Below are 26946 nucleotides of genomic sequence, written 5' to 3' on the forward strand. Positions count from 1 at the left end.
ACGAAGGTTCATCTGTGAAATTGCTTCCCTTGCTGATTCCCACTGTGTGCCCCAGGCTATATGGGAGTCATATTTGTAGCACACATAATGCAATTAGCCAAGGAACAGGTGAAAACCAACTATTGCCTGCTACATTACAAGGATTATATTCAGTAATTTACAGAATTTAAAAGAGCCTCAATGCAAGGTATATTCCTCCCTTCACAGAAAACAAGCACACACTTCAGCATCTCAGCTGGGCATCCCACCCTGTAAACATTTGTGACAAGCAAAGCATGTGCTAAAGTGAGGAGTCTCATGGAAAACACTGAATTAATTTTCATAGTGGCTGTTTGCCCAGTCCTGTTTCAAGGGTCAGGCCCTGTTTGTATTCTGCTACATACAATTAAAAGATCCCTAGCTACCATAAGTTCAACAAAGTATACTGACATATTCCTTCCTCTGTGTGCAGAAAACATTTTTAGTAGCTACTATGCAAACATCACCTAATTTTTACATTATCTTCACCCTTCTTCTTTTTACATTCTCTTCAACCTGTTTCCCTGCTTTTACTATATGTGAAAATAATAAATATATATGATATACCAGTAATTAAGCCATCAAAAAATTACATGTCTTTCCAGAAGGGAAAGGAGATGCTTGAGATTTAGAAGTCAAAACCTGGTCATTAACACAAGTGCCCTGATGGTAAAAAGCTTCAGCTGCTCCACATTTCCCATTGAAATGCAACTTTGGTGGGATGTTCCTGGATATCGTGATAAAACAGGCTGCTTCACATCTGAAATGACAAGAGTATCTCAGGATTATTATTCCAGGTAAGGTTGTTCAGGAACATAAGAGCAAGCTAAAATGGAAGACACAGAATAAATCCAATATGGGTTAGACAATAAGGATTAAATTCATTGTCCAGGCCATTGTCTTGCATCCACACATACTGAACCACCTCTGGGTTTTCAATAATGTAGGCAAAACTGCGTTCTGCTGCTCTAATTCAAGGAACAAAGGAGGTAATTTTGTCCTTTTTATTGGCATCAGGAAAGCTCGGTCTCTGCATGCTAGAGGAAATGAGAATAGGTCAAAACCATCAAAGATGTTCCTCACATCTCTGGTCAGCCAGGTATTTCTCAGTGGAGGGTGATGGGACCCATTCTAGAGGGGCTTCATCCTACAGTGCTGGTGGGAGGCTGGGCTTTGCCAGAGCCTCTGTTGGGTCCATCCCACACATGCTGGGACACCCAGCTCCTCAGAGCATCCTTCTCCCCTACCTCCTGCTCTACCCTGGTCACATAGGACCCTTCCCACAGCTGCTTCCTTCTCCCTCAGCAAAGGACCACAGCTCTCCACAAGCGACAGAAGCAGCTCCATGGGAAGTGGATATTGTGGTGCCTGAGAAAGCTTCATACATGAAGGACAATGCAGTGCCCACATCAAAACCTGGGTTTCAGAGGTGCTCTGATGGTCTCTGCCCTCTCACACATAAAAATAGCATCCAGCACTTGCTGTGTATGTTAACCACCAAGGATTTCAAGAGGTAATAAACTACCTCAATCAAAGTGCTGGCTTTTTTCATTAAGTGAAAAAGATTCAGATTTTTCATGGAAAAAAAAAGGAGCAAAAAATTTCTGGGTACCAAATATTTTTTTTTAATAGGTATCTGCCTTTAAAAATCTATTCTTTCTCACACAAACAGAAAGAAAATTCACTCAGGGATTTACATCCAGGAAATGCTGAACAGTTAAAGTCACATGCTCTTGCCTATATAGGTCTGTCTCTGGAGCTGGAAGCTTCTTCAGTTTGCCTGTGAATCTGGTCACGATGGTGTGCTCAAGCTGAGCTTTCTTTAAGACATTTTTCCTTGAGGCTGCTGCCAACTTAAGTCATTGCTCTTTTTGGTTTGCATTTTTAACCCTTTTTTTTAGTTATGTGGCACAATACTGAGACTAAAAAGTATTAAAGGGACTGACAATCACTAATGTTATGGGATGGAAAACAAAGGCTATGAACTTACATATTTATTGCTGAGATGTGAAGAGTTGCCGAGTTTTATTCTTCCCATGAGATGAGTGCTCTCCTAAGAAGCAGAAAATATATTTGCATCAGATAAACATGGAAAGACAAAAGGACCAATGACTCTAGCAGGAACACATCACTGACCACTGTACAAACCAGCCAGTCTCCTTGTCAGATTTACTTAATGCCAAAAATTGTTCACACGATAGATTTTTAGTACTCTTCCTAGTTTATCGATTATCTCCCCTGTGATTTGCTCAAAAATGGTGGGTTACTACCACAATGTATTTTCCAAGGTTGAAGAGGAATAAGACTTTAATTAATTTATAGCTATGATTAGAACATTGAACTATAAAAATAAGAAGATAGAACTATAAAATTAATTTTTGCCAGTAACACTGACATCAGCTCAGTTCCTCCAAAGCAGAAGGATGAATATTTAAGAACTTCACACAGTTCTCAATCCTCCTTCCCTGGAGAAGCAGAGGCACTACCAGCAGTTACAGGCAGGCAAATAAGAATCCAGATGAGGACGTGTTTACAGATGTCCCGTTTCCAAGGGCATGACTCAGGAATGGCAGTGGAATTACTTTGTGTCAGAGATTTGTACATGGAGATGAACAGGGAGTGGCATTCACAGACTGTCCAGAGCCACATGGAGATAGGCATGAGGGTGGGAAAACCCAAATGCCTCCAGGAAACTGCCTTCTGCCTCCCTGCTCACCTGCAGGAGACAATTTAATTCCTCATGCACACATGAGAGGCAAGGAAGTGATGTATTACATTCCAGGAGAAGTGAATATGTGTTAAAAAGCTACAAATGATCAAGGGCCTGGGGTTGCAAATTGTAATACAAGTTAGGATTATAGAAAAATTCACTGATTAGGCATTTAAATGATTAGCAGCCAAATTAAATAGTTGCACTCCTGAAGAGAATGGAAAAGACTTATCAATAGTTTTCCAACAGCTTTTCTTCACAGCAAAAAAGGCTCTTTAATTTAGTCCAGCTTTTTGGAGATGAGTACAAGACTTGGTATCTGCTAAAAACTGTTCAACAATAATGTGCTGGAATTGTGTTCACTTCCCAAGGGTTCAATTTTGGAAAAAAATATTTTAAAGTAATTTTGAAGTGTTGCTAAGATAGAGCTTCAGAAGTTCTGATCATGTCACATTTCAGGTAGAGAAAAGGGAATCACAGGTTTCTTCTAGGAAAAAACTGAAACATCTTAACAAGGCATATTTTTTGTTAGATAAAAATCTTGTTTTGAAAAGCTAAAATAAAGTGAACCAGTTCAAATATTGCACAGTTTTATACTAACAAAGGAATGATATTTTCAAGAACGCTCATTTCTTTTTTAGTTCTTTTCCCCTTCTGCATGTCTCTACTTTCCTTGCTTAATATGTAGAAATAGAAGATTAAATAGAGAATGAAAGAGAGAAGTTGACAAAACTATTTAAAAAAGAAGGCGATGGAGAAATTAATTGTGAAATATATTACCATGCAGAAGATACTCAATAGTGGTAATAAATATCAGTACTTTTCTATCAATTCCACTCTCAGCTGTTTTTTCTGCAGACAGATTCACATGGAAGCACCCCAGGAGAATAACATGTCTAAGGGCAGGCTCCAGAGTCAACGTAGCTCCCTGATTACATCCCATTTATGCCACTAGACCTTGGATCAGAGTATGAAATGGGCAAGCAGCGTTGGCTGCAGAAGGCAGAGTGTTTGAGTGGTACCTGCCCACAGCGGTAGCCAGGCCAGGGAGGGTGACTCTGCCTTTCTGCACACCCTGAGACTGCAGCACACAGACACTCACGCCCTATCCAGATTTCCTGGTGCTACACACTTTATCCCTGGAACAGTGAACAGTGTCCCCCTATAATATCAATGTCTGGTGAGGAATGGATGCAGGCAGGGATGCTCTATGTTGCTTTGCACTTCCAAGAGGGCAGGAGCCTGCAAGACTTGTGAAACGAAACCAAGTTATGGCTGCTCCATGGTTGCAAATATGCCTGAAGATATTTTTGTCCTAAGGTCTGTGATCATTAGTGCCAGCCAACAATTCAGTGACGATGAGACAATGATTATACACTGGAGAAGAAGTGGTCACAGATGCTCTCTGTTCAAGAGATAAAAGGGTAATGGATGGATTTAGATACAGGGCTGCAGTATGCCCGGAGACTGCACAGAGACGTGTCCAGATCAGTTTGGGAATTCAATGGTTCAGCAGTTTGATGTTCTGCTAAATATCCAGATGCAACTCAAAGAGCAAACCAAGAAGAACATTCAGACTAGGTGCAAGTAAGAAGACATTTATATTGATCTCAAAACAGCCTTAACTGACACAAACAGGTTCCAAGACTGAAAAAAACCCAAACTTGCCCCCAAACCATCACCCACCAAAACAAATGGGTTAAACCTTGCTTCCCAGAAAGGAAATGAAAACTAAATACTTGTGTTCAGTAGCTTGTTAGAACAGATGGCATTTTAATAGATTGAAGAAATTATTTCATACTGAAGTTTTTGGTGACTGAGAAAATAGAGGGTGCACTGGAGGTGCTCAACCAGTCCAGATAGATTACCTGGATCCTTTGAAGGCTGTCACAGAATCATAGAATTGTTAAGTTTGGAAAAGACCTTTAAGATCAAGTCCAACCATCAACCCAGCAACATCACCATGTTCACCACTAAACCATGTCCTCAAGTGCCACATCTACACATTTTTGAACACTTCCAGGAATGATGACTCTGTCACTGCCCTAGACAGCCTGTTTCAACAACATCCCTTTTTGTGAAGAATTTTTCCCTAATATCTAATCTAAACTACCTTGGTGCAACTTGAGGCCATCATTGAAAGAGAAAGGGTGCAGTTCCACAAAATATACCAACAAGAGCAAAATTGCTGCACAACATCATCAGTGAAAAACTGGGATTTTATTTATTCTGAATTATGCATTTAGAGAAAGATGATACACAAACTCTAGTTTTGTGCAGCAGGAGATGGAAGGTATCAGGAGAAACCTGAACTGTCAGCTGCTCACTATATAGGTATTCAGCATCTTGAATAAAGGTATTGGTTGGTGTTCTGATATTCTGATCCAATTTGATGGATAGTATGGCAATAACTTTCTGATAATGGGTTGAAAATTCACTGTACACTTGTCCACCTTGAAAAGTAAGTGTGCAGCCTCAGAAAAATGGGAGATGAAGGGAACTGGAAGAAAGTATTTGGTGCATTTAAAGTGCTACCAACTGCACAGCTGCAAGTGCTACGTGACCCCCTTTACCTGTGGTCCTGCCTTGTGACACCTCTCCTGATGGAGGAGGAGTTGTGGGCTCAGATAGGTTGGCAGAGGGCAGTGAGAAGCCAACCTCACATATATCACGCACTTCTACAAAAACTGAAAGAAATGATGCACAGTTTGAGAAAGAGGCCTTAGGCAGAATATTTGGAAAATGAAGTCAGATACTGATGTGGAAGTTTTAGCTGACATGCAAAGCCTCACATTACACCTTTTATTCTCCCTCTCATACTCCAGTGTTGCATCTGTTTGTTGATTTTTGTCTGAAATTGGATTGCAAAAACAAAGACATAGGCATCATGAGGTCTCTAACTATTACTGTCATATAACAGACAGATCTCTAGTCAAACTATCAGGTTCATTGCTGCAGGAGGCTGCAGATATCACAGCAAACCAGACAAATTTGTGGAATTAATAGCCACTGAAATCTGTGAAACACCAAGGATACAAAGTCTGATTCAGGATGTCTCCAAGCCACGGACTGCTGAAAGACTATGGTGGAGGACAGGCTATTGGAGTCCTTTCCTGTTTGTCACGCTTCCTTTCACACCTCATGTGATCCACCCTCAGTGACAGGATTTGAGGCTACATAGATCCAAGGTCCGAGCAGGTACAGCTGGCTCAGATGATGGTTTCTTAGCCTCAGTACTAAAGGAGTCAGTGCTGCAGCAACCACTACAATACAGCACAGGTCTTTCATACACACAGCCTCCATGTGGCTACCCTTTGAACACTTCTGCTAGAGCCTTGGTTACTGATCCACCCAAAGAAATTGGCAGCGTAAGCACTGGGCCTGATCCGATACACCCTGCACACATTCTCCTCTAAAACAAGGCCGTGGTTCAAAAGGATAAAGATAAGGAAGACATAAAAGAAAAAAAAAAACAACTTTTGTACTCATAAATCCTCATCCTTCAACGTACTTGTTTTGAGTTCATGGAAGGTAGACTGAGTACATGGATACTGAGGGCTGTTCCAAGCTGAAAGATAGCCAGGAAAGAAATAGTGCTGCAGTGAAAATGCAGGGTTTTATTCCTAATTAAAATTTCACTTGTGCAGTATTTGTTTTGATTTTTTCCTCACAAATATATCCATTTCTAACTATTAATGTTGCATCCTGATGCCCATGTACCTGAATAAGTAATGGGTACAATCAACTGAAATTACAGATTACAATAAGGTCAGTTTTGAAGCTCTGAAACAAACATTTCTTTGTCTCACCATTGTGGAAGGATATTGGATTAATCTCACTACAACTGGCCCTCTTCCCCTGCCCCTCCACATTTGATTCAGAATCTGAATATAGTATTCAGAATACACACGCACTGCAGAACATCATGACATAAAAGAGAGTACAGACTGAGTACTATGAGTACAGAAAGCCTTTGACCTGGGTAAAGCCCTCTGACATTATTGGGAAAGCTGGAAGAAAAAGGATGTAAAAACAGTCTTTCACATAAAAAATAGGTTGTACCGCATCTCAAATTACATTGTCTGTAAGAAAGAAATTAATTGTGCTGTTATTTCACTGTAATATCTGCTGCTGAGAAATTGCTGGTAAGTGGCACTCAGGTTTGGAGCAAAGAATTAAAGCAAGCTTTCCATAAAATCTGATTGCAGAAGCCTATCTTTTATAAAAGTATAAAACTACCTCTGCAGACACAGGGAAAAAAATGTCTGTTTTTACCATGCTGAAATAAAAGAAAGAGGGGTGTATTACAGATGCTGGAGAACAGCATTAACTGGGAACCAGTAGCTAGGTTTGATGTGGGCCAGTGGGTCCAGCACCTGCAATGTACTGCAGCTCCCCTGCCACACACTTCACCATTTCCCTGCAAACTGCTCCTCGCTATGGCTAGCACGACAGAAGGATCTGAAAAATTCCCCATGGCAGAGAGAGGGTGTGTGGAAAAGTTCAGGTGAAGGACAGGAAGGCAATTGCTGCCGAATGGGCAGCAAAGAGTGGGAGGTGGCTCCCTCATGAGGAGCATCTCAGAAAACTGCAGGCTGTAAAGTCAGCAAATGCTTCACAGGGGAAAACATCACCTGACCCTCAGCAGTCTGAATCTAAGACTGCTTTAAAAACCCTTGAAAATATGCACAGCTCACAAGTCAAATTAGAAATACAGCAGGAAGCATATGCTGTTTTGACTACAGTTTGACTATGTTTTTGACTATGGTTTTGTCCAAAAGTTTCAGCTGGAAGTGTGTGCAGTCAGAACTTGGTGGTGAGAGTAAACACAAACAGAGTCCAACCACAAGCTGTAAGGAGCTAAGAAAGTTTATTCCACAGTTTCTGTGAAGAAAGAAACACAACTTCAGGCTATTATACAATACAAGGTTAAAAAAATAGAGTATCAGAAAGTGAGAAAGAAAAGGAAAGGGAGGGAGGTACTTGACATCTTTCTCTGTTGCAAGGCGAACCTTTCCTACAAAGCGGCATCTAGGTGTTCTACCTGCAGGGGGAAAAACATAAGACCCTGAAACTACATCTCAGAATAGGAAACAGAAAAAATCAGTATCATATCCTACATTAGCAGGAACACCCACTCTTACTGTTCCTAAGCATGCAGCATGCCAGCAGACTGCTCTTCACTGACCTACACTGCTTATCTTGCAAGTAATTGGAAGAGGGAAGGGAATTTCCATTGACAGAGTGTCTCATCTAGGGGGTCAGATTCTTCTGCTCCTAAAGACATCTGGATCCTAGATATAAAGAAAAAGAGGTCAAAGTCCCAATGCATGTTGAGAAACCTCATGGCCCACTATGGAACTATACCCCCTCACAGGGGTAAATTTCCCTTGGTTGGGTCCATAATGAGGTAAGCCCCAAAGATTTCTTACCTTCTTAAATGTCACGGTCTGTGCTTAGATGTACTCAACATAACAGGAAACAAGGTCTGCACCAGCTCCTGATTTGTCCCATTGTTCCAAAACCACATCTGTGGTTTGATGAGTGAGGCAGAACAATTAGTCTCAGCATTTGGAGGGTTGTGGAAAGCAGTGACAAAGACAATGTCATCCCACCACATTGTTTCAGAACATCACAGGATTTTCCATGTCCAAGCCCTAGCACCACAGTGGGTTGTCTTGAGGTACATTCAGTTGAAGCAGCAGATAACAGCTCTAAGGCCATCATTCCTGTTGAACAGCAGCAGCTTTTGGAAGAGATGTGGAGCGTATGGAGAATGCAAGTTTTTCTGCTTCCTCGGTTCATGCTATCGTGCACTGCACTGCCATCTCAGAGCACCTCTAGGTATTAAACGGTCTCTTTCCCCAGCATGATTGCAATAGGTTAAAGGGGTTTCAAATGGACCAGGTTAAGTGTCTCCCAAATATCCATCTTTGCCTGGTACATTTTCTCATCTCTGTTTAGTAGCAACACTTGAATTTTCATTTTTGTCCACAATGGGTATCCTTGGAAGCCCTAATGCAGACAAGTACCACAGACCCTTCTCCAGCCTCAGGTGCCTTTCAGCAAACTCAGTGCAGAACAGGCAATACCCCTACAAGCCAAGTAAGTCATATCCTACCCTTTCACCTCAAAACAGCTCAGTCTGGTCATAAATCACGCTTTATTGGATCAGCTTATGCTTAGGTGCCAAGATTATACCCATGCCGGAAATATTATGTCACCTGCACATCCCTACAAGACTTTACATTGAATATTGAACTGGTGTGCTTCCATTAAAAGGCCTTTCATACATTTTACCTGCTCTAGAATAGTTATTCCAGGCAAGGGCCATAAAACAAAATTGTCAAGTCATTACTCAGGTATCAATACTTCTATCACGCATCATACACCTGTATGGAGTAGCCTTACCCAATTTTCTATTTACTATCCTTTCTGTAACTGAACAATTTTCATTCCTTGATGTTTTTCATCAGTCCTAAAAAGGTGATCAATACCCTTGCTGTTTCTCAGTGTAATACACAAGAACCCTTACAGAAAAAGTTAGGTCTGTTTTCAAGACAGGCAATACTTTAACCTCATGCCTGATGGTATTGATCTCTTAGTCATCAATTAAAACCCTTCATCTTATATTCTCAGGAAATATAACTGTCACTGACAAGCAAAATGTGCAGTTCTGTGGGCTATGTTGAATCTCAAATAAATATTTTTGCAGGTAGATTTTCTAGAATGCCGTATTGTAGAAGACCATTTATTCTCCCTAGGGAGAGTCACCCTAAATTTGCCTGTACAGCCAACATGAAATGGCTGCCATAAGTCCTGCATTTGTACTTTAGTGTAAAACTTCTGAGACGATTCAGCATCCTGAGCATTTTTACCCAAGACGAGTTTTCAAGTTAGATGCAAGAAGAGGCACTTATCTTGCATCAGGTGTTGCAGTTCACTGACAAACATGCATGAAAAATTTACTGAGTATAGTTTAGTTTTCAGGTTTTTTTTACTTTACATCAATTCTACACCAGTTGTGCCTTAGAGCTCAAAGCCATTAGCAATTCCATCTTTCTAAGAAGATTTATAAAAAATAAGAATATTAAAGCTCCATTTTACCTAGTGTAATACCATTAAAAACATTACATAAGTCCAGGCTTAATTGAAAACCATTCTTTTCCTGTACTCTTTTCACATTAATTGTAGGTATTTGAAATAATACTCTTGAATTCAGCTGTGTCTCTGAAAATGGAGTCTTTCCTTTTCCTTTCATTTCATATTCAGAACCTAATTTTAGAAGTCCTGAAATAGGATCCTTCAGTAGTCCATGGACTGCCACAGGTCAGCCCGTTCCAGCTCAAGGCAGATGGGATAAACAGCCCTCTGGACACATACATCTCTTTCAACTATGTGCAGCTGGCATAGTTTTTAGACAGATAAAATAAGGCAAGATTAAACTCACCATAACCTTTGATCAAGATCTATGCACAACACTGACACAGGGTCTTTCTAAGTTGCTAGCTTGAACAGTTTGTAGGTCCGTATTTGTCCTGTATATATTTTACAAAATTATATAATCTCAAAGTCTTCTGTTTGGAATAAAAAGCAAAAATGAAAAAAAACCCCAATGTATACTTCTAATAAAGCTTAATTTGAATACATATCAAAGCAGAATTGCACTGTATATATGCTTGACCTTAGGGAGGAGCTGCCTATTGATAGTGAGAGGATGATGTAGCCCTGCCTGTAAAGTTTAGGCTGCTCTTTAGATCTTTCTTTAGATCTGCTTTTTAGGTCTTTCTACTCACAGCTCCTTGTAGTTTTGCTGGTATGTGCAGAGACAGCCACAACACACACTTTTTAAATAGCTGGACCAAGGAAAGAACACAGGCAAAGAAGTTTTATGCAGGGCAATTGTTGTCAGTAGCTGTGAGAAGGCCCATGAGTCAGACAGTTCTTGTGTCTGTACTATAAGAAATATTTGCCTTTATGCCTGAGCTTTTAACGAAGCAAGTAAATCTGATTCCAATGGGGAGGCATCCTAACATATTTGAAATACCTGTATGAGTGACAGATATTTCTGGAAGAAAGAGACCCCTCTGCCAGAGTGCTTTTAATTTAAGAAGTAAGTGAGTCTAAAAACCTGGGCAAAGCAGGACTTCAATTTCTGTGAAAGCATGTTTAATTTTGAAACATATGATGATGTAAGAATTCAAGAGAAAATGGCAGCTAGTTTAAATATGAATTGTATTAATGAGAAGAGGGCAAGAATCTTGTCTTCTAAGTGGTTATGACTCAAACCTTCTAATTATAGCATGCACAAATCATACTTCAGTATAAAGGAATATCAAGCATCCTCTGGATGGAAGATGCTCAGATAATCCGTGAGCCAGTAGCTGATTAACAAGCACCAGAGCTCATCTGGGGAAAAAAAAAGTGAGCCTGTGTCTTTTCTCGTTTACCCTGCTGTAAGCCACAAACATTTCTGCTACTGTCAATGAAGTCACTTTATTTCTGAAATGGCATGAGGGCAGAATCAATCAAAAAATGTCCATTAATTAGTTTCTAACTTAATTCAGTTTAAAAAACAAGCAAACAAACAAAAAAACCCAACAGTGGGGCAGAATTATGTGTCCTGTGGTGGAGCAGGCCCTTCCTGTCCCACTCTACCCCTAGCTCTGTGTCATGAGGCCATGGGGAGGGACCTTGCCCGACTCTGATTTGTTGCAACGGCTGCCAGAGATGCCCTGTAGGTGTTTTAGACTGCATGAAAACTTCTGGGAGTTGCAGAGAAGGCTGGAGAGTCTAAATTGTGCCTGTCCAGCAAGCAGAGGATAGTTCAGATCAAGTGCTGTATTTCAGAGGACTTCCCAAGGATTTGGACAAAAGGAGAAAGCAGCGATTGGTCAACCTCAGAAATGTCAGTAGGAGAAACAGATGGCCAAAAAACTTAAAGACAAAAAAAGAGCTTTATACCTAAAAAGTAGGAAGTAAGCGATGGAAAGACTTCTGCAGATGAGGGGGGACCTACATGACTGAGAAAGCATTGGGTGAAGGTGTGAAGTATCACCATGGCTAGCTCTACCATGAGAGATTTAGGGATTTTGATTCATTAGTCAGAATTTTGTTCTGCCTCAGTCTTATTTTGTGCTACTCCATTTTTTTGCAGAATCTATTACTCCATCCATCTCTTTCCTTTGAGACTTTGCTTTCTTTTGTGCATGTTATGAATAACCTTTGCTCCTTTAGGCTTTATATCACTTATTTTGTAAGAACCTGAAGCACAGGACAGAGGGATTTGCAATGAGAGTAGGATTTTGAATGCAAGGGGTGACTGAGTACAGGGCTCAGTCACTGTACACTGACTGACACCAACTCCAACAGAACCCTGATTACATACAGCACTGACTCCAAACCTTTTGATCCCTGGGATATTAGCTCAGTTGGTTGGGGCATGGTAATAACCACATCAAGGTTATGGGTTTGATCTTCATGTGGGCCATTCACTTAAATTCACCTGAGGGTCCCTTCCAGCTCAGAACATTCTGTGATTTTGATATTACCAGTCCTCAAACCTCCTTTTACAGCCAGATCTAGCTGATAAATACTGTGATCACTGTTACTCCTGAACATGCCTCGCTAGATCGCTTACCATCAATGATTTTAAAAAATATTTTCCTAAACCAGTCCTACTTCTCATTCCCAAGTACTGACAGCACACACAGAACAGCTGAACTGCAGCTCTACAGGCTCCCAGTCTGGGCATTTGCACTGTAGAGGAATTGTTTGCAGCGACTTTGACCTGACAGGAAGTGAACATGGGCTTGCTATAAGAAATGACATCCCAAAAACTGCTCTTCTCTGAGCTCAGACAGGGAAACAGACATACACACAAAGGCAACACTCACCAGTCTCAGAAGAAGTTGTCTTCACAGAAAGAAGTTTGACTCCTTCTTTGTCTGACTGGGCCCTGTTGAAGTCAGAAAACATTTAAGCAGACAGTCAGCACACATGTTGGTCAGCCAAACAAAACTCTAAAATGATGGTCCCAAGGAGGCAGCATCTACTCCAGTCTACACTGGCAGGCTTAAAAAGGGCTTTGCATGGGGTCATGAAGTGGAAATCTTGGTGGTGGAAAACACCATATAACAGTATCTCCGAAAATACCTTTCTCTTACAATATGTAATAAATCACGTTTAATGACTCCAGGCTTAATCTAGGACTTCACAGAGGAGATACATCTGGGGAAAAGGAGTCATACTTTTTCTGTCAATGCAAGCCCTTTAGACATATTGAATTGCAAAGAAGGACCACTTCAGATGCCCAGGGAGTCAAGGCTACCAAGTAAATCAGCAGCCCAAATGTTGCTTTTGGTCATAGAAGTGGCCACTGCCAAGCTCAATGGCCTTTAGCACATATCTTCTAATGGATCTTTCTCAGTTTCCCTCTCCTCACACTCCTTATGCCGCTACTATTTCAACTGAGCCTACGCAAATGGTCTAGTGGAAACAAGATGGGACAGAGGAACATGATATAATGGGGACCAAAAGAAATATAAATATAAATAAGTAAATATAAAAATAACCCACAATAAAAAGGAAACACAATAAAAAGAAAGAAAACATGAACAAAAGAAGGGGAGTGGGAAAAGTGGAAAAAAAAAGAAAAAGACTGGGCCAGTGAGTCCTGTGGCACAGTATAAGCTGTTTATCCATTTCAAAATGACCACTTGCAAAACAGTTGAGAGTCACCACATTTCTACCCATGCTGAAACAGCTGCTTATCATGCATACAGGTCTACAATAACTGCAAGTGCAGCACTTTCAACAGGATATTTCTCTTTGGGCTGGCAACTGATTATTATGTTTAAACAGAGAAAGATGAAAGAAAATCCTATGCAAAATCTGCTACATTTACAAGTGCCCTGTGATAGATCTCAAAGCAATGAAAAGGATTCAACTTACTGTTCAGCACCGTTCTCTTGTCTCTCTGGAAGAAGAAAAAAAAGTTAATACCATTTTGACTGCTGGAACTCAAACCCCAGACATTTAGACATGACTATTGCAGCTGCTGGCACAAGGCTCAGTTGTAATTTTGCAGTATTGCATTAAGTTCATTCACACAATCAATCAGCTTGAATAGTAATTGTTATTTTTCTGGTCATCTATGGAAGTGAACTGATGCTGCTCCTACTGATGCTTCTGGAAACCAGGGAGAATGACAGAGGACTTGCCCAAGAGCACAACAGAAGCACGTTTTTTTCCCTGCAGCTCCCAAATCCCTGGGTAGCTGGCGCAGAGGACATGAGCATGCGATGGTTCTTGAGTACACAACAACTGAGCTAAAAGATACGGGGTGAGGGGACTGAGGGAACAAGGGTGTTCCTGAGGCCGTACCCCCTGTGGGGTACAACCTGGCACGACATCCGAGAACAGAGTTTGTCATCCCCATCGATGAGGAACAGGTTTGTCTCCAAAATGAATCATATGCTGAATGTATTTTATGCTTACGTGCAAGTGTGGGCAGATACAAGGGGCCGGGGGTTACATCAGAGACACGGCACCAACTCCATGGCACCAAGTACAGGGCTTTCCATCTGCAGGGGAAGTGCACTGGATGGGTCTGGGCAAATCCTACAGGAAGCACCACAGGTATCTACTCTATCTTCAAAATGAATTTGCTAATACAGTGCCTGATGACATTTGCACAGAGGGGAGGCTGGTAAGGAAATGTTCTCCATCTCACATCTTTGTCTCCCGACTCTGAATATTCAGTAATTTCCTAAGTAAGGATCATACCTTCCTCTGTTTATCTGGGTCTGTTTTGCCATGTCATTGGCTAAATTGGTTGTGACACACTGTTTGTCTTGGTTTACAGTTTCAATACCCTGTTGTGATTTTGTATTTCCAAGGCCGGGTGATTTCACAGCTCTGCACAGGTCTCCTAACTCACACCAGCTCACAGGGACAGAAAAACCACAGTCTGGATTCAGATCTGGGTTTTCACTTAATGGAGATTTACGCTTACCTGTGGCCTGCCTGGGCAGCCCTGAAATATTCGTCAAATGGACTCTGATGGAACTATAACCCATTATCTTAAGTATTTAATGGACAACAAAGAAAGAGATACTGACTTTAGCTGCTCTGTCAAAATGACTATTTCTGCAAATACTGTTTGCTCAGGGATTTTGTTCCCTGCACATTATACTGTAACTGGAAAATTTTACTCATGTGTCATGTGCATGTGTGTGTGTGTGTATGTATCAGGTATATCCCAAAAGAAAACATTGATATTTCTTTGCCTGTGTCTAGAAGAAAGATAAAATACATAAAGGGATTTTGTTGAATATCTTCAAATTTAGTTTTCACTGTCTATTTCTATCTGATTGATTGTGTTAGCACAGGTGTTTGTTAGCTCTTTGTAGCTGCAAAATCATGAACAAAAGGCTTTACAGCATTATATGTTCTCCAAAAATCATTTTTGCTCACTCTGCTCTTCCTCCTGATTTTGAAAATGAAGTGTTAGTTTCCCACATTAGGCAAAACACTTCAAAATACAAAAGGCTTTCCCACCAGACTGCCACAACAGTGATGGTTAAGGTAATCTAAAAGAGATCTTTTAATAATGAAAAGCACATTGATTTCCCCCCCATCCCCTGCAGAGAAAGCAAACCAAATACCTGGAGTTTTCTTCTGGCACATCTTGTACAAAGCCACCAGTGAGAAGACAGAGAGGGTAATGACTATCAGGGTGATGACAATTGGCAAGATAACATCTGCAAAAGAGGGAGAACAATTTTGGCTGCTGCCTCTGACTTACACTGCCTCTGTGTATAGGCACTTACACACACTGAGAGGCACCTCCAGCTCCATTTCACCAAACATTACCCATTTCTCTGGAGCAGGGTAACCTGCTGCTCCTGTTACTCTTCCTGCAACCACTGAGCCTCAGGCTTGGACTCTCTGGGGAGGGAAGACTGAAGCATCTTCCTTCTCCCACCCTTACCCCTTCCCTGACACTCATGCTGCCCTGTGGAACTGCTTTCACCCATTTTTCAGTAAAAGAACAAAGTTTCAGCACCTGCTCCACTGGGCCCATCCTAATTTTGAGGAAAACACTCGTCATTCAACCCCAATGCTGATGGCCTCCAAAGGTTTTGTGAGAAAGTCGTGTTCCAGAAACAAATTTTTTGAACATGCAATTTATTTTTCACTCTTTTTCAAGAAAAAAAAAAAAAAAAAAAAAGAGAGAGAGACCTGTCTGAAATTCAGCAACTGAAGTGATTGTTTTGCTTTTAGCATTGTGCACCCAGAAAGACACCAAGGAATTACATAATTCAGTAACATTCCCCACAGCACTTACAACCTGGGATAGAAAATGCAAGATCTCCTTTTAAAATGAGGACATTTCTTTCCTTTTATTATTTCCCACCATCTGCCATTTCCTGACAGGTGTTTCCCAGCCAAGAAGCAAAAAAAAAAAAAAAGAAAGAATTATGTAATGAAGAAGAGCTTTCCCAGGGAAACATATAAACCCAGCTTCTCCCTTTTTATCTTTTCTCTGGCAGCAACCGGCCACATTCAAACTTATCAGGCACTGTTCCACCTGCTGGCCTAAGCCCTGTGTCAGGGGGAGGCTGCATTCAATGGCTCTCAATGCAATTAATGTTTAATATTCATATAGATGTGTCTGTGCATCTATGGAACTAGAGGGAGACCGTTTACAGGGGGAAAACATCAAACATATTTTGCTTAGTCAGTATGCTGGGTAGGAAAGAGCAAATCTGCAGCAACACTCTTGCCCCAGAGATGCATAATATTAAAATGAAAGATTAAGTAGCATGCATCACACAGATATCAAGTGCTTAAAGGGTCTGCAGAAGACTGCCTCCTGGACCTTCCCTCCCATGACGATAGGAATAGTATATGCGTATCGTACATTCACAACAACACGCTCATATAATATGTACAACATGTATATGAGCAACTTTTTTGTATGTTCCCTTGTGTCTTCTCTCACAGGGGATGACTCTTCTTCTCTCTTTTTTCTTTTTTTTTTTTTTTTTTTTCAATTTTACCACTCTGAATCAGTCCTGTGCTGCTCTACAGTGAGAGTGGTGTCAACTTATCAAGCTCTGTTTTTCTTTGAGAGGAGTTTTGTAACCAGCATTTAAGTGGTTTGTGATAGGGCTTAAGTCCAGTAAGGCTACAAATAAAAATGCCAGTTTAATTTGTCTGCTGTGCCAATCACTCATCAAAAGCAAAACTGACCAGCTAAAATTCAAAAGCCATACAGTTAAGTAAGAATACTCACTAGAATAGCGGATATCACTCCCTGTCTGAGTCTGGTTTCCAGAACTGCTTTTAGGATTTCCAGAAGCTAGACATGCAAAAGAAATATTGCCTTTCAGGTAAACGTGTATTGCCAGAATTCCCCAAACAACTCCCTCTGAAAGAATCACCCTCCCAAAACAACTTCTGTGTCCCCAGTTCTGGAGCTTCAGCTTGGTGCTTCACATCTATATTTCTTCTCAATAATACTTGGAAAACTTGGCAAGAGGGGTGGAAAAGTTTATCTAGCATGGCCTAGAAGAAACACACACTTTGTATGGGTGCAGATTTCCCTAGGATCATCTGCTTGTCCACTTACAGGTTGTGAGCTACAAAGTTTTTCACTTTGAGGAGGTTATGGTACTGTTCAACATTGAAAAGAACTTTTAACAAGTAAATAAACATGAAAGAGAGTGAAAATTAGACCTGTCTCCAACAGAAGAAAGACCAAAATATTCACTGCTAATTAAAAAAAAAAAAAAAAAAAAGTGCTAATAGTAGATGAAGAATTCCAAAGAGGTGCAATATTTGTAGATAGCAAGTTTCTTGAGTGCTGTTATAGATGAATGTGTCTGCTCTCTGCCACATTTGGAGAGAGCAATGACTGTTGTGAGCCTCTGGGACATTTTTTAGGGCTGGGTTTAAAGGAATGCATTTCTACCTTCAGGTGCTAATGTGAATTTGAGTCAGGTATCAACAACACAAAATATTTATTACCTGGCTGCATAGAGCCTATGAAAAAACAATGACTAAACTTCCAGAGAGAAAACAGAAACTGCATATATCGGTGTTTCCCTGGGTGTAATGTATAACACATGGGATTGCATTCCATATTGGATGGAGGCTTGAGCAGACAAGTGCTCACTGCCACTGAAGGAGCTGACTGGCTGGACAGATGCGATGCAAGGTCAAGCATTTCCATTGCCCGGCTAAATATCAGAAGTGGCTCTCAAACAAAGGCATCTGGGGAAGGTGATCTCTTGAAAAGGGGTCCTAGCAGAGGTTATAGCTCCATATATAAGTGGTGAGAACATGGTAACAGCCACTGAGGTTTTGTTACTCAGGTACCTACTCACAACCCACACCTGTAGGATTGCATGGTTCCTCTTCCAAAGAACAGAAGAGGGCTCAAATTGTTGGGTGGAAGCTATGAAATTAGTTAAGTCATTAAAACCAATTTCTTACGGCCGTTTTGAGGTCTAGAATACAATTTTGTTCTACTAAGTCTCTGAAAGACACGTCCCTGTTTTTACAGAAACTTTTGTATAGGCAGTACATGTAACTCTAATCCATGGAGTTACAGTAACAAATAAGGTTTGTTTTTCCCAACCGTGTAGGAATTCCCCTTCCTTGCAAAACTGATTTTAAACTCATGCCCACTATTAAAAAATGGCTTTGTGGTTGTTTTCTTTCCCCCTTCCCCACTCTTCTACCCTTATTTGTCTGGACACAGTCAGAAACCTCCTGGGGAAAAATTATCACTTACTAAGTGCTTGTGTGGTGCCTAAAAAATACAGTCATAACTGAGACATTCTGATGCTATAGTGCAGGAAACAATCATTGCCCAAGACTTTATCTCTGAAAAATGACTGTTTCTTTAAAGCAGAAATTCTCTTTCCCTCGGTGCCTGTCTGCTGAGGGGTGATAATGTAAGGTTGGAAACTGAGCCATCATCAAGTGACTAAAATAATTCCTATGAATTCTTAATTCCATGTGATTGCTTCAGATTTCCCAAGGAAATACTACTGCCTTTTTTTTACCTTATCTATTATACTACATGATATAGAGGGCAAGCAGGCAATTATCACAGCAATGAGTTACCCTGGATACTGACTGGAAATGCCAACAGAAACAAACTGCACTGAAAAACAGGAATACGTATCCCTGCATTTGTGCAGGAGATGTGTGCCTCTCCTCAGGAGAAAAACAGAGGACTGAAATCCACTGGGTTTTTTTTCCTGGTTTTGTGTTAATGGACCAAGACGTGAGTAATGAAGGAAAGAAAAAAACATAGGTCAGCATTTTAACTACTTGTGACCATCAATAAGAAACATGACAGCTGAAAAGAAACATTACTGAACAAAACAGAGTGAGGAACTAAAACCTTAAGCTCATTTCCCCACTTCTTTCATTAAAGTGTCTCACAAGTCAGCCACTCCTGTCTAGTTTCTCTGAATCTCAAAGGTATTTTCCAGTTATGGAATAATCTGGGATCAGAATAAAAATGAATTGGAGAAATACATCCATCATGGTAACAGGAGGGCCAAGATTCTGCAGGCAGCAGCAGCAAGAACTGCAGAGACCAGTACAGAAGAGACTTGTTTCCTGATAAGCCCAGAGAAAGGAAAATAGGACAATACAGGTTCATTAGCACAGGAAACTTGCCTTACTCTGGGACTTGCTGCTTCTAACTACAGGGTGAGGAATGAGAGCCTGGCAAGAACAAGTGCCTTGGTAAACACTATTTATATGAGCTTCCCATGGCATCACGTAATATGCCAGGCCTGATTTTTTTTGTGGTCCCACCGTGTTTTCTTTCCAGTATCAGCTAGTCCAACATGGTACTCAGCTGAAATCACAGCAAAGTTACTCAATGCTACAAGCTGAACATCACTTTTCTGCTTCTCTGTACTGTGTGTCAGGTTCATTATTCCCCTAGATCCTTCTTGCTCCCTGAACATTTCCTTTCCTCAGACTGCCCCTCTCCCACCCACACCAGCCTTTTTCCATCGGTGTGCATAGAGCAAACTCTCTATTGCTCTTACTTGTTAAACTTGTTGGAGAGCTCACGGGAAGGCCTGCAATAAAACAGAAGGAATAGTTTTGGTAGTATTTGTTTTAGATGTCCAGAGTCTTCACATCATGCAAACTGGCTCTAGCAACATGCCAACACCATTCCCAAGCCCAGAAACTCTGAGCTGTGACATCCCTTATACATGGGAGCAGAATCCGAAGCCCAGCCTATGCTAGGTTGTTATTCTGCTCAAGAAAATCCTGAATTAATTGATACATTCTTAAAGAACTCCTCCTTCCAAAACCAAGTTAAGTGCCTGGGAATGAATAGCTGACCTTTAACTGAGAAGTAAGTGTTTTAATAAAAGAAATTAATTGAGACATATCTTCAAGAGTCACAAAAGCCTTTAAAAATAAATCTTTGTTTATTACCTTGGTGTTTTTGGCTAGCAGACTGCCCAGCAGCAGGAGTAAGAGGCACTGGTAATGAGGAAGAAATTGACCTTACAGAGCACTGGGCACGACGCTTACTGTCTCATTACTGTCAGCTTCCCCTAGCTACTTCACAAGTTTTTGGGGCACAACACATATTTTTTGTTAGCATGCTGCTGTTTCTGTGTGTCTAGACTGCAGCACAACCAATGGCGAAGCGGGGCGGGGCCGGCCGCGCCAGGCGGGCAGCGGGAGAGGCCCCGCCCCCATTTAAAGAGACAGCGGGGCTGAGGGGGTGTCTCGGTCCTGTCACCCCCGCTGTGGGGGCTTCTCCAGCTTCAGCCCCCTCACAGGCGCCGCCGGCCTGCGCTGGGGATGGGGCTCCGTGGGGTCACCGGCGGGAGAGGCCCTGCCAAGAGTCACTCCACTCATTTCCCCGGGGTTCTTTATCGCCAAGTTCCGCGCCGGCTCCGAGCCTCGCCTGTGTGCTCAGATGGCACCAGAGCCGCCGCACTGCCGGCGAAGCCTTCTTTCCGCAATGGAGTTAATTGGCTTTTGTGTGCTAAGCGCCCCAGGAGCAGCCTGAAGGAGATTATCTTCCTTCAGGGTTTGGGATGAGGGGCTCTTGCACTGCGTTGCCGAGGACACGAGGCTGCCCAGGGGCGTCGAATAAAGCTCCCATCAACTCTTCAAGATTCCAGGGGTGGGGAAGTGCCAACAACTCTACACGCGTGGGCTGACTTTTCTTTTTACCTCTATCTTAAGCAGGGGATGCACCAATACCTAGGGCATCAGACTCTTTTGTGGTGCCAGATATTTCACAAACTACAGTTAAAAGCAGTTTATCATGAATTCTGTTCCAAGTGTAACAATCAATGCAGTGCAAATTTCCTCATCTTGGGCACTTGGAATCCCTGCCTGTGTTTCCCTAAAATGAAGCCTTAACCTCCTTGGTTTTTCGGGGTGCCATTTTCAGTACATTATCATTTAACCTCAGAGCTCAGCTCAAGGGTGCTCTTGGTTAATCCAATTCTTTCAGCTTCAAAAAAGTAACAATTCATTGTGCTCTTCCAGAACACTGTAAGCCTGTGTTATCTGAGTGATTTGCTGTCCATTTGTGAGCATGCAATGAGCTCAGGGAGAAACCCTGGCCCTTAGATGGCTGAATAGCTCTTCAGAGGGAAGATGAGCTGGATCTGTCATGCACTTTAACAATCTGATCACAAACCCACCACTTTAGTAGGTGTAGCTTGTATTTCCTCTACCTTGATATTGAAGGCTCCTGAGCACAATTACAACCAGACATTTAAAGGGAGGTAGAGCTGAGGGCATAAAGTTCTCATGAGGATTCTGTCCTCGCCATAACTTTTCCAGTTTTTTCAGGTCTACAACAATTGAAATACTTTAAGAAGCTTTAAGACAGGAGGATATGTGCTGATCCCTAGAGCTTCGCTTAAAGGTCTTTCGAGCTGTTCACAGAACTAGTAAAGATTTAAAACTTTGTGGCTCTTCTCCAACGTCTGACTGCAAATACTTGGTCCCCTGGCTACGAAGGACTCTGCTTGAATCTCTATGCAGCCTAAGGCCACATCATCAGTGCCTTCAGCGCCCAGTTTCAGTTCGGGCATTTAGTAGTCCCAGCTGCTATCGCCTCAGGATGGGGAGACCTACTTCCAGGCACATTCACAGAGAGGCAGGACTGAATTGAGAGCAGACACTCCTACATGCAGGGATCTGGCAGTTTGTTTTTATGTAACTGTCTGGTGCTTCTGTCTATTTGAAGCATCAGTTGTTTTTATTCTCCTTCAGCAAGAAAGAAGATAAGAGGGTTTGAAGGATTTTGGTTTTTTTTTTAAAGTTTAAAAACAAACCTCAACATTTTACAAAAGCCTGCAGAAGTTAAGATTTCATTCAACATGCTGTTTAAAAGCAATTTCTGTTCAAAATCAAGAATCCATTTGCCCTTTACCTTGCAGGAAAGGGGAGCCAAGTTGCAGGCCATAAGACCCCTGTGGGAACACCATTCAAGATGTAGGAAGAAAAAAAAAAAATTTCTCTTTGGTTTCTGTCCACAGAAGTGCTAGGAAGAGGAACAAAAAGGCCTCCTATGAGATAGAGATAATCCCTGCCACAGACATTCCCTGGTTCACACGTGAGCTTTCCCGACGGCTCCCTCTGGCTGCACGCTTTCAGCTGCTCGGAGCTCCTTACAGCCGGGATTACCCAGGCAAGGCATCCTAACACCAAAGGTTAAGCTAAAGCAAGGATGTATATTTATCATACAGATCAGGTTAGGGACATGTCAGGTAGAGTACATGAAACTAGCCTCAGATCACCCTATGTCAGCTAACAAGACTCTCTCACAAGCACAACCTGAACTCCCCTCTCTGTTGTTCAAAGAGATAAATTGAAGCAAACTTAGGTACACAGGAACAATCCCAAAGCAACTTCAGACCCAGCTGTTAGCGCAAATAACTCAACCTCAATCCCACATGCACAGAAGGAGCGAAAGGGAGCACTTAACCACCTCCATCTTCCTAATGGTATTTGTACCTCAAGCCTATCCCCAAGCGACTGTTTGTTTCCTTTGAAGGCCACAGCGGTGAAGGGCTTTGCATCATTTACCCAGCCCTTGTGCCCCTGCTTTATTACTACGAAGTTTTTCTGGTGCTTCTCCTACAGATGTTGTGTGGGCACTGAAGTGCTGCCTGTGTTGGGTAGCCTGTGCCTGACCTGCTGTTGCTGCAGTCCCTCGCACACAGCCCAGCGGACGGGCTGCTGCTGCGTTGTCCTGGACCGTGGCACTTCCCACCTGCCCCGGGAAGCCGGGTGGCTTTGCTGGTGCCCTGCTGGGCCGGCTTGGGGCAGGTCCTTGCTGAGAGGCCGCCAGCCTTGCACTGTGAGCTCCTGGGTAAAGGTTACCTCTGCCTTGGAGACAGAGTTGTACCTGAAGGACCTTCAACCGCCTGGATACCTTCTCAGACCTCAGGAGAACTGGGGTGTGGTGTTGCTTTCTTTTCTACTCTGCCTACTACTTGGTAATATTTCCTTGGAAAAAAGTGTTGCCCACCGACCACAAACACAAACCAACAGAGAGTCAGTTTATGCGGTGCTTTATTCAGGGCCCGGGGACCTGGGGACTGGTGTCCCAAATCAGGCTTCCCAAAGACCTATCGTTTCACTCAGCTCTTTATACAGTTTCAAACATTGGCACACATACAAAACATTAACAATTGATAATCATACCCCAAGCCGTATATCTTCATGGTTGTCTAGTCTTAGATAATGCTCAATTGAACTCCCACCACTGAAATCCCCCTTGCATGCAACATATATCGACCCAGAACTATTTACTTTTAGACATGTTCTCCATGCCCAGCTAATTCACTACTCCTAACTTCCCCACCCAGCACATTCCATTCCTGTTTCCCAAGAGAACTATTTCTACACCTGAGGCCTTACAGCCTAGCAGAGCCTTAGCCTTACTACTTCTAAAATCCAATATCCTATCCTTTTTGTAACAAGTCCCCCCTTTTGAGCATCCTTCGAGCTTCTTCTGGGTTCGCAAGGATGCTCAACAATTCATGTTGCCTTTTCGTGATAAGCAGGAGGTGGAGTGGCTGGTTCTGCCAGAACTTCTCTTCGCATTATCGCCTTCATTATTCGCCGAGAGTGTTGACCTTCCTTGACAATCATTCCTAAAAGACACTTATATACTATTAAGGCAACTAAAATGATTATAACAATCATGATTCCATACTGTACAATTGAGGATATCCATCCGGACATCCGAATTCCCAGGGAGCTGAACAGTTCTCCAACCCAATTATGTTCTGCCTCTTTCTGAATATTATTCACCTTTCCTTCAATCTGTTCTAATTGACTTATATCCTTTTCTACTTCCTGTTTAACATTCGGGATGTGAATGCAGCAATGATCATCTCTACCATGCAGATATCCACATATGCCATGCTCCTTCAACAATATCATATCTAAAGCCATCCGATTTTGAATTGTCATCCTAGACGAAGCTTGTAACTGCAGATTTAAGTCCTTGAATCCCTTCTTGGTCACAGCCGCCAACCTTTCTGTTTGCCCCAACAATTTGTACAACATTTCCCTGTTTCGATATGATGATATTGGTGCAAAGAGAGATTCTAATACCCACCCAAATTTAACTCCTGAAGAAGGTCCATGCCAATCTTCCCCTTCTTCTAACCCTATGTCTCCAATTTCCTGACTTACATCTCGCTTATGTCTCATTTGTATTTCTGAGGCCATCAATTTTGTCGATTTCCAAAAAGGACAAAGAGTTGGAACTCCTAAAGTAATTTGTGTAGTTGGACCGTCTACCGGCATATGAGTGGTCCAGTGTCCGTGACCCATTACCCAAACTAAATTTCCTGGAGCTCGGATTGATGTAGTTTTACAGTTTAACTCTCCTTCTGTATTTTTGTCTTTTATCGTGTGGTTATATCCCCTACATTCACAGCCAAATCTCAAAAGTACCTTTACAGGCAGTAGACTCACAGACTCACTTGGGCTGTCACAAGTGAAGACCTTAGTGCAATTCCAATCGGTCATTCCAGGTGCATCTTTTCTCCAACTACCCTGTCCTTGATAGGTCTTTGAGTAAGTTTGATTTTTCCGTCCCTTCCAATAAATACACCATTGAACTGTTCCTATGTAACGATAGGTTTCTAACAAACTAGGTCCCCAGATTGTCTGCCATTGCTCCATGGTAGTTGTGTTTGTAACATTCTGGCATATTATTTCAAAATATTGTTCAGTTGCCGGGACTTCTAGCGTTTGCCTCTCATCGTATTCACACCATCCTACTCCATGGAATCTTCCGATTTTGGTAAATACAGCATTCGGAAGCTTGTAACAATCTGCTCGGTTCCCCGGGGTTTTCCAGCGTTTCCTTATCACATTTGTCCAATTAACCAATTTAGTTCGGATCCTAGTCTCCTGGGTACAACTTAAGGTAACTGTTCGATTAGATGCAGGCATGTCTGGAGCTGGTATAATTCCCCATGGTATAGGATCTCCTGCCGCATGGGGCAAAGGCAGACATGCAGTGATTGCTGATACATTTTGTGTTTGCCCAAAATCCCTAATTAAACCCACAATCAGATTCTCTGGTTTGGTTCGGATTTCATCCTCTGGTACCTGCCGAGTCACCCTTGCTCTTTCAACATAAACACTAATCATCCCGGTTGCCCACCAATCATCTCGAGCAACCCAACACCAGTATTGTCCATTATCTTGCTGTTCCAGGACCTCTTTAATTACTAACACTATTTCTTGGGGTTTTCTTCTAATTTGATATTTCCCTTGAGCCACCAAGTTCTGTCCTCCAAACCACCATTCATACTCAGTGTAGCTTTCAGTTGGTATCCTACATCTTAAAACCAAATCCTGCCCTTCCTTTGCGTTATATATTTCCTGTTCAGGCTTGATTCCTCGATCCTGTTGTAATACCACTTCTACCTTCCTGACCCCATAACCTCCCCTATTACCACAAACGAGAACACAAAGGTATTTACCCTCCGATCTACCAATCTCTGAGTTCGTTATATTCAACCATCCTCTGCTTTCATTTCCCTGCGTCCACCAACTTGTCCCTTGTACCTGTGGATTCCACATTTCCTGTGTCGTGTTCCATTTCCACCATTTCATTCCAATCTGTTTCTGACACCCTGTCTCAATTTTGTGAGTACATTTTATTCTGAGAGGAGGTCCGTCCCACATATCTACTTTCCCATTTGGGAGAGTCGCCTGGACCTTATTTTCCGGTTCTGTTTGGGAGATATTTAAAATGTCAAGATTTACGAATCCATAATCATAACTCCCTTTTATCCAAACTATACAAGCATATTTTCCTGTTCTGGCCTTTGTTACATTGGATATCTGCAGGGTAGTCCTACCTTTTTGCTGCTTCTCATCCCAGACCGTTTCTACTCCTTTATCCTGAATTTGATCCTTGGTGATCCATTTCCATCGTGCCCCGACTCTGTCCCATCCAGCTCCCTGGTCATCGACAAACAAACATGTGAGATTTACATTTGAATTCTCCGGTACCCACACCCTTGATTCAGGTATTGTGATTTTAACAAAGGTTTCAACAATTATTATTTTACTCAAGAGTAACAACAACAGCATTAATTTTTGGCTTTGAACACCATTCTTGTGGGAGATAGGGGTTCCACCGACCATCGGGAGGGGACCTTTTTGACCCGTGTGTAATGGATCCAGCTGTTGATCCCGTCGACCTTGACGGCGGTGTAAGTTGTCATTATCACTTGATGGGGGCCGTCCCATGTTTCCTTCAGAGGCTCCACCGACCAGTTCTTCACATAAACTTGGTCTCCTGGGTGAATATCGTGAGCAGGAGTGTCCAGAGGTAACGGTCAATTCCACTCCAGCGTGGATCTCAGTGCTGCAAGGGTCTTATTTAAAGACAAAACATAATTTACAATCATCTGATCCCCAATTACATGTGGGTCCCCTTGATAGGTTACAGCATGATATGGTTTGCCGTACAAAATTTCATACGGACTTACCCCTATCCTTTCTCGTGGTTTAATCCTAATCCTCAGAAGGGCTAGAGGCAATGCTTGGGGCCACTGTATTTTAGCTTCTTGACAAATCTTTTTAATTTGATTTTTCAGAGTTTGATTCATTCGTTCCACCTGACCACTAGATTGAGGTCTCCAGGGGGTGTGTAAGTG

At 42.1% G+C, this 26946-nt stretch overlaps 1 protein-coding gene across 4 annotated transcripts; it reads right to left on the reverse strand.

Moving 5' to 3' along the window:
* LOC138109548 (endomucin-like) lies at positions 1-26644 on the reverse strand. Of its 4 annotated transcripts, XM_069013159.1 has the most exons (9): positions 26143-26644; positions 19813-19845; positions 17031-17096; positions 15397-15492; positions 13682-13706; positions 12625-12686; positions 8161-8258; positions 7917-8022; positions 7582-7772 (listed from the first exon to the last, which is right to left on the reverse strand). In XM_069013159.1, exons 1-7 carry the CDS (start codon positions 26534-26536, stop codon positions 8185-8187), a joined length of 750 nt encoding a protein of 249 aa, XP_068869260.1. In that variant the 5' UTR covers positions 26537-26644; the 3' UTR covers positions 7582-7772; positions 7917-8022; positions 8161-8184. The 4 variants fall into 4 exon arrangements, 3 of the variants coding, with proteins under 3 accessions (XP_068869261.1, XP_068869260.1, XP_068869262.1); XR_011150556.1 differs by lacking the exons at positions 7582-7772; positions 7917-8022; positions 8161-8258; positions 26143-26644 and adding exons at positions 1-778; positions 2009-2071; positions 20213-20290; XM_069013160.1 differs by lacking the exons at positions 7582-7772; positions 7917-8022; positions 8161-8258 and adding exons at positions 1-778; positions 2009-2071.
* Positions 26645-26946: the final 302 nt, after the last annotated feature.

Source organism: Aphelocoma coerulescens, chromosome 4, assembly GCF_041296385.1.
Source record: "Aphelocoma coerulescens isolate FSJ_1873_10779 chromosome 4, UR_Acoe_1.0, whole genome shotgun sequence".
NCBI classification, from domain to species: domain Eukaryota; kingdom Metazoa; phylum Chordata; class Aves; order Passeriformes; family Corvidae; genus Aphelocoma; species Aphelocoma coerulescens.